The 8,938-nt window shown below is 34.9% G+C and overlaps 1 protein-coding gene across 2 annotated transcripts in view; it reads right to left on the minus strand.

The window, feature by feature from the left end:
- Window positions 1–8,938, minus strand: part of ZFYVE9 (zinc finger FYVE-type containing 9) — a 266,966-nt gene that overhangs the window by 60,257 nt on the left and 197,771 nt on the right. For both annotated transcript variants that reach the window (XM_004371733.1, XM_004371732.1), the window contains 2 exons: window positions 4,935–5,055; window positions 1,345–1,467 (listed from right to left, as the gene is read on the minus strand). In XM_004371733.1, the coding sequence (XP_004371790.1) occupies window positions 1,345–1,467; window positions 4,935–5,055 (244 nt within the window). The remainder of the gene's footprint in view (window positions 1–1,344; window positions 1,468–4,934; window positions 5,056–8,938) is intronic.

Below are 8,938 nucleotides of genomic sequence, written 5' to 3' on the forward strand. Positions count from 1 at the left end.
CCCACACACAAAACCCAAACATTATCACTTTGGCTTTAGGTTGTAACCTAAACACATTTTCATGTACAATTATTAAATTTAATCTATAAGACTGACAGACTCTAGCTATTTTAATTATAGCCCTTTCTGTTTGAAAATTCTAAACCATCAGCAGTATGACTTTACTTGGCTTCATGGTGTAAAAAGTGATGAAAAGGATGGCTTTTCTGGACTTCTTCCACTACCTCACTTTAAGGCTAGATAGAGCCCCAATAGCACAAGCCACATAATTAGTAAAAAATAATGTTTAATTCTTGACATTTTTATCATCTGTACCCCCAGCACAATGGGATCCTCAAAGGAAATAAAAAGAATTCAAATAAAATTATAGATACCACCGTGTAAATCTAAATTAATAAAAGATCTCTTTCTTTCACTTTGAGAAATACCAATTTACGTACCTAAACAGAAGTGTCCCTTCTAACTACATTAAAATGTTGTATACTTTCTAAAAAGAAATTCAAGTTTAGCTATTTTCTAAGTTCATCTTATAAACTAGATATGGTATATTAAATTTTTGAGCAAATTATTTTTGAATCTGATCCTAGAAGGAAAGGTGGCAAGCATTAATAACTGTCCAAATATACAAGGACGTGACTAGCAAGTAAACCATAAACTTGCATTTCATCATTGTAGAACTTCTAAGTAAGTGGTACATAGATGTTTCTGGTTTCCAAGGTCTAAAACAAAAATACAGTGGGAACTGGAGGACTGTTCCTCAGAGCTTCCTCTTACCCCCTCCAAAACTCCACCTATTAATATTCATCCAGGATAAACACATTCTCTATTTTCCAATACCATATTGCAAAGTGGAATCAAGATTCTAGATTACTGTCCTCTTTCTCATTCTGCTTGCCCAAGAAACTACGTGTGCCAAGAACTGAGAAGTTTCTTCTGCATCTTAACTTATGATATACTGAAGTTTTACTATGCATTAGTTAACTAAATAGCATGTAAACTGTTTGACCCGCGTGGATAATTTACCAACCACCAGTTATTCTGGTGGTTAAGTTGTGATGTAACACACCCATTGCAGGAAGGACCTAACTTAGATTAGTTCAAGTTTTGTCTGGCTTTCCTCCATGGAGCATTTACCTATCTCACTGGCTAAAGAGTCAGTTAGTCCCACAGTTGTCCTCTGGGATATATTATTTTACACAAACCTACTTCTTCAGGACTCAGTTTTCAGTAAGATATGGATCTATATAAAAATACTTGTGTGTATTAATTTGAAAGTTTTCTTTACTATCTTTGAGTCAGGAAATTATCTCATTTTAATTAAAAAAAAATAAAATTCTAACTTACAATTGACAATTTTAACCATTGACAACAAATTTGCGTTTAAAACAAACACAAGTGGATCAGGGCCACCATCCTCCAATTGCTGCATTACTGAAATCTGTGATGGTCTCTCTTCCACAGCATAGTCTAAGGGGAGAAAACAGTGTAATATATTGGTAAAAAAGACAAATCAAGAGAGAAATCTAATGGAGGAACGGGCTGATTATACACAGGAAAGAGACAGCAATTGATTTATAGGTCCTGCTTTGTGACTGCTACCCCAGAGTCATGTTAATAGTGCCCCTTTTCACTCTCAAAAGTGAATCAAATTGGATGATAATATGGTTATCCTATTTATAGACCTCTCCCACTCCCCAAAATGGTGCGTGACATAGTCTAAAGACGTTTTCATTTAACAAAAATTCTCCAACTGTCTGTTATAACAAGAATTTTACATATTGTAAGTCCTAAGACTGATATTTAAAATAATCTGTGATAACAAGAGAATAATACTAGTTACCCCTGAAAAGGAGGTCTAAGGGCTAAGGCAGGAAGGAGCCCTACATTTTACTCCATATCTTTTTGTACTGTTTGAGATTTTTTTTACCATTAAAAAATTAAATTTTAAAACAATGCACCCAGAAAATAAAGTATCATAAAAACCAAAACCCATTGCCATCAAGTCAATTCTGACTCATAGCAACCCTAAAGAACAGAGCAGAACTGCCCCATAAGGTTTCCACGGAGCAGCTGGTAGATTCGAACGGCTGACCTTTTGGTTAGCAGCCGAGCTCTTTACCACTGTGCCACCAGGGATCCATAGGTGACTAATTTCTCTAACCAGTGATTTATCACCAAAATCACTGGCAAATCATGCTTCAGATTCTGAACATGGACAATACTTGAAACTCACCCTCCTGTTTAATCCCTATGAGCACAGAATGTAATTATTCAGCCACCTCATGTTGAATGATAATGGTCGTCTCTGCTTGAAGTCAAAATCACATGTAATAATCATGTGGAATCTAAAGATATGTGAAAGGAATCGAAAACCTAAAAGTAGCATGTTGTTTGCTTGGTTTTATATATAATGCATCATTAACGGGCAGCCAGGTAGAACAAACACCATTTTCCACTGACCAAGGGAAACAAAACAACTGTATTTTTCGGATGAAGTAGAAAATGTCCAACCATCTATCAATGAAAATATTTATTGGAAAGAGAATACTAAGTTACTTCAAAAACTTTTTATGAAATTATCCCATTGGAATACAGATCTGCAAAATTCTTCTGAAGAGATAGTGTTGTTCTTGTTAGGTGTTGATGAGTCGCTTTCAACTCACAGCGACCCCATGTAACAGAATAGAACTACCTCATAGGGTTTTCTAGGCTGTAATCTTTACGGTAGCAGATCGCCAGGTCTTTCTCCCGTGGAGCAACTAGGTGGGTTCAAACCACCAATCCCTCAGTTAGCAACCAAGTGCTTAACCGTTGTGCCATCAGGGCTCCTTTAAGTTTCATGGTTTGATTAAGAAAATAACGATTTCTAGTTTTTCTTTCTTAATGGGAGAAATTTTGACAATAAGATTTAACGGATGTGACTTTTGTGGAAATGAAATCTGACTTATTTTAATAATTAAGTAGGCCAACTAAATTCCTTATTCATTTAAGATTTATTAAAAATAACTAAAATTTGAAAACTAAGCAATTTTACTAACAAAAAAAGTATTTTCAGGAGTCCTGGAAAAGAAGCAAATGTGTTACCCAATCAAAACAATGCTTAACTTTATGCTTATTCATTGTTGAACTATCTGGGACACAGCTGCATTTGATAGTTCAACGCATTCAGCCAACATTTGCTGAAAGCCTACTATGAGCCCAGCACCATGCCAGTAGTAGAATACACAAAGACGAATTAAAACTGAAGGAATTCATTGCCTAAGTAGGAGAATCAGACCTATAAAATACCTAAATTACAATGAGAAAAGTGTTAATGTAGTAACAGTCTATAAGAATTGCTATTAGAACAGAGACAAGAAAGCAAAACACAGCTGTGCAGGCAGCCTAAGTAACTATTCAGAGAAGAGTTCCATTAAGCTGGATTTTGAAAGGTTGAGGAGTTCTTCAGGGAGTCTAGAGAACAGAAGGGTATTTAATGCAGAGGAAAGGAAGAAAAGGAAAATATTAATTTCATGCTACTGTGCACCAGACACTTTCTTGCTATGAGTCTAAATGCAAAGAGGATATATGATTTGCCTATTGAATCACAGCCAGAATGGAGCAGTACTGGGATTAAAACTCACGTTTGTTCAACTCTAAAGCCCATTCTCTTCCCACTATCCCACAGCAAAAGAAAAAGCACGTAAGAATGAAAAGTGAATATTCAGAAAAGAGCAAATAATCTGTAGTATGCTTCTTAGCTGTTTGGGAATTATATTAATATAATATAAACTGAAAATAAAGTTAGAAAGAAAGGTTGAGATTAGGTTATGAAGAACCTTCTATGCCAAGGTAAGTAATTTATACTGAAGGTACTGGGAATCCATTTAATATTTCTAAGAAGAATAATATATGACAAAATCTATGCTTAAAAAGACAACTGGCAAAAACGTGAAGGATAAAATAAAGGAGAGAAAGACTGAACGCAAGGAGACTAGGTAAAAGACTAGTACAAAAGTAAAGAGAGATTATTAACAAACCATCTTCTTGAAAATGTACTGGCTGGATGCTGACCCAGATATATCAATAATGAACTTTCATATAAAGTTAAGCATTCTTTTTTGATTGGATAATGTTTTTACTTCTTATCAGGACTCCTTAAAAAATTTGCTTAACAGTAAAATTGCTATTTGAGTTCAGTGCTCTTCACTTATTATATATGTACTTTTCTGAATGTATTCATTTACTCCTTACTTATTGACTGTCTTGTTGTCTAACACTTTGCATTTACGACAATGGTAAAAAATCTACTATCCCACTACTCTGTGCGTTAACGATGTACATCTGGCAGTAACGAACGCCAAGGTGCGAGGCAAGAGTAACAGTGACTGTTAGGGTTAAAGTTATGTGTCAGCTTAGCTAGGCCATGATTCTTAGTGGTTTGGCAGTTATGTAATGATGTAGTCATCCTCCATGTTGTGATCTGATGTGGTGACCCTCCATTTTCACATAAAACGTCAATTTTTGCATAACAAGCTGATCTTTGGAACCTTAATCATGTTGATGAGTGAGGAATGGTGTATTATACTTTTAAAAAAAGTTAAATTAATGTATTGACTGTACCAGGGTGAGCCAATCCTAGAACCATAAGCAACTCTCAGAGCATGATGTGTTTTGAAATATTAAAAAAAAAAAAGCTACCAATAAACATTTATACTATAATTAAAAATAATATTATATCCTTCCAAAAAATGAAAATGACATAATAATATAAAAATATTAAAGTCTACTCTAAAACAATCAGTAACCGCAGCAACTGTTTTCATGGCAATTGGGGTAGCTGCTTTTCTTGTTGGAGAGAAAGGTGGTTATCACTTAAATTCTTTGTTCCTTAATTAGAATGCAACATTTGGCATATATAACTAACCTTGTTTAAATAAGTTAAGTCCACATACCTCCTTTTACACCAGTGGAGATGAGAATGGGAGGAAGGCCATCTTCAGGAATAAGATTCATTGCACTTCCAACGGGACTTCCAACCTGAGTTATACTCCCGGAGAATAGAGAAATATCCGTCTAGGAAAATCGTATCAGCAAAGTGAGCATTACAGAGAGTTGAAGACTTTGGCAGAATATAGTTAAGACTATTAAATAGGAATTTAAGTGAAAATTTTGGAATTCACACTTTTGGAAAGACAGCATAAGATACTACTCATTAACTAGTAGTTTCTGAAAGGTCTGAGCTTGTACTACGAAAATGTTTTCAAATGTATACTTTCTCCTGGCGTCATCAAATCATGGTAACCTTATAACCTAGTTTAGCTCTTTCCTTACTCAGGCTTCTTTGGCAATTAAAAAAAAACAAATTTTTTTTAAGCTGTAACGGCAACAGAAACAAAATTTTGATATTATTTCATAATTTCTGAATCTTTAATGCCTTTGGATCTACTTAAACAAAATCTCATTTATATTACTTTTTAAAATTAATTTTGATAAAATACAGAGACTAATATAAGTCATCATTTTCCACTTACTATGCAATGAAATAAAATTTCAGGTATTATTTCATTTTTTCTTTGATCAATAAGCAGACCACGTTAGTCACACATGATAAAGTATAATGTTACAAAACTTATTATGGGTGGAGTTAAGTGTACTTAATTAATGGTTGTTTAATAGAATATGCCCAAAGATCTATTAAAATGATGCTCTCCTTTCTATAACCTAGGTTTTAAAAAGGTTTGTTTTTTTTTTAATTTAAACTGTTTTTAACATGTATAAGAACATTCATAACAGCTGTATTCATAATAGTCAAAAACTGGAAACAATCCAAATGTCCATTAACAGGAAAATGGATAAATTGTGGAATATCCATAAAATGGAATACTACACAGTAATAAAAAATAATTAACTTCTGATGCATGCAGCAGCATGTATAAACCTCACAAATATGCCGACCTTAAGAAGTCAGACACAAACATTATACACTGTATGTTTTCATTCATATAAAATTCAGGAACAGGTAAAACTAATCTGTGGTGACAGGAGTCAAAACAGTGGTTAACTTAGGCAAGAGGGGTCAGGTACTGACTGAAAAAGGTACGAGGGAACCTTCTAGAGTAATGGAAATGTTTTGTATCTTCACCTGGGTAGTGGTTACAAGGGTATACCCATTGCTGTCAAGTCGATTCTGACTCATACCAACCCTATATGTCCAGGGGAGCCCTAGTGATGCAGTGGTTAAAGCACTTGGCTGCTAACCAAAAGGTTGGCAGTTTGAACTCACCAGCCACTCCATGGGAGAATGATGTGGCAGCCTGCTTCCGTAAAGATTTCAGCCTTGGAAACCCTATGGGGCAGTTCTACTCTGTCCTACAGGGTCGCTATGTGTCACTATGAGTCTTGATGAACATTCATCTACATATACACCCTTGTATCATCTCTTATATCACAAGATATACAAGGGTATATATGTAGATATTCATCAAATTGTTCCCTAAATATTAACACCCTTTAAGCACTTTGCTATATGTATTTTACATTTCAATGAAAGTAATAAAAACAAAACCTATTTAAAAAAACATATGCTGGTGTCTATACTATCTACAATTTAGGACTACAAGTATTTAGTGGATTTTTGCTAAAATTTTGCATTGTTCCCAATATAGCATCATATAGGAGGAAATTCTGAAAATTTTATTGGCAAATCATTATTAACTGATTTGAAGGTCTAGTAATAAAAAACCAAACCCGTTGCTGTCAAGTTGATTCTGACTCATACTGACCCTATAGGACAAAGCAGAGCTACCCCAGAGGGTTTCTAAGGAGCAGCAGGTGGATTTGAACTGCTGACCTTTTGATTAGCAGCCTTAGCACTTAACCACTGGGCCACCAGGGCTCCAGAAAGTCTAGTACAGGAAATAAAATTATCTATTCTAGCCTGCTATTTAATGATGTGTAAATCCTCCTTTTAATATTATAAGAAGTGATCATCCAATCTCTACTTCAATACGTTCTGTGAAAAGGAAATACATTAACTGAGCACCTATTAAGTGTTAGGTACTCTACTAGGACATTAAGATTTCCAGTCAGCTCTTAAAGAATTAGTTTTCCCTCATTTTACCAGATAAATGTCAAAATGGAGTGTTGAACAATGAAGACCACAGAAGTGAAACAACTAACTTGGCTTAATTTCTTTTATACTATGTTGAACGTTGTTCCTTATAACATTTATTTCTTAGAGCCTCCTCATTCAAAAATATTTGTTTTAAGAACCACTCATACAATAAAGACAAATTAACACCAACTCTTCTCAAACTCTTATTCTTAGGAATATAGATGTAAAAACCCACAACAAAATACTAGCAAACCAAATCTAGCAGCATATTAAAAAGGATTATGTACTCCAACTAAGTAGGATTTATCCCAGGAATGCAAGGGTGGTTCAACACATAAAATCAAACAATGTAATACATTACATTAATAAACTGAAGGGAAAACAAAAACAAAAACGACCATCTCAATTAATGGAGAAAAAAGCATCTGACAAAATTCAATACACTTTCATAATAAAAACACCCAATAAACTAAGAGTAAAAGAAAAATTCCTCATGAGAAACACCATATATGAAAAATCCACAGCTAACATCATACTAAGGAGTCCAGGTAGCACAGTGGTGAAGCACTCAACTGCCAACTGAAAGGTTGGTAGTTCAAACTCAAACTAGCCACTCCACAGGAGAAAGAAGTGGCAGTCTGCTTCCTGAAAGATTTACAGCGTAATGGGGAAAAGACAGTCTTTCTAACAAATGGTGCTGGCAAAATTGGATGTCCATCTGCAAAAAAATGAAACAGGACCCATACCTCACACCATACACAAAAACTAATTCACTTTGGATCGAAGACCTAAATATAAAGCCAAAAACTATAAAGTTCATAGAACAAAAAACAGGATCGACGCTAGAGGCCCTAATGCATGGCATTAACAGGATAAAAATCATAACCAACAACATACAAACCCCAGAAGATAAGCTAGATTACTGGGATCTTCTAAAAATGAGACACTTATGCTCATCAAAAGACTTCACCAAAAGAGCAAAAAGAGAAACTACAGACTGGGAAAAAAATTTTGGACATTACAAGTCAGATAAAGGTCTAATCTCTAAAATCTATAAGAAAATCCAACACCTCTACAACAAAAAGACAAATAATCCAATTAAAAAATGGGCAAAGGAAATGAACAGACACTTTACCAAAGAAGACATTCAAGCAGCCAAAAGACACATGAGGAAATGCTCCTGGTCACCAGCCATTAGAGAAAGGCAAATTAAAACCACAATGAGATACCATCTCACCCTGGCATTAGCCGCACGAATCAAAAACACTGGAAATAACAAATGTTGGAGAGGCTGTGGGGAGATTGGAACTCTTATGCCCTGCTGGTGGGAAAGCAAAATAATACAACCATTTTGGAAAATGATATGGCGTTTCCTTGGAAAGCTAGAAACAGAAATACCATACGATCCAGCAATCCCACTCCTAGGATCATATCCTAGAGAAATAAGAGCCATCACACGAATAGACATATGTACACCCATATTCATTGCAGCACTGTTCACAACAGCAAAAAGATGGAAACAACCTAGATGACCATCAACAGATGAATGGATAAACAAACTACGGTACATATACACAATGGAGTATTGTGCAACAATAAAGAACAATGATGAATCTGTGAAGCATCTGATAACATGGATGAAACTGGAGGGCATTATGCTGAGTGAAATAAGTCAATCTCAAAAGGACAAATATAGTATGAGACCTCTACTGTAAAAACTCACGTAAAAGTTGACAAACAAAAACAAACAATCTTTGTTGGTTATGAGGGATGGTGGGGGGAACTAAACAGACAATAGATAAGTGGTAACTTTGGTGAAGGGTAAGACAGTACACAATACTG

This window comes from Trichechus manatus, unplaced genomic scaffold (assembly GCF_000243295.1).
Source record: "Trichechus manatus latirostris isolate Lorelei unplaced genomic scaffold, TriManLat1.0 scaffold00015, whole genome shotgun sequence".
Taxonomy (NCBI): domain Eukaryota; kingdom Metazoa; phylum Chordata; class Mammalia; order Sirenia; family Trichechidae; genus Trichechus; species Trichechus manatus.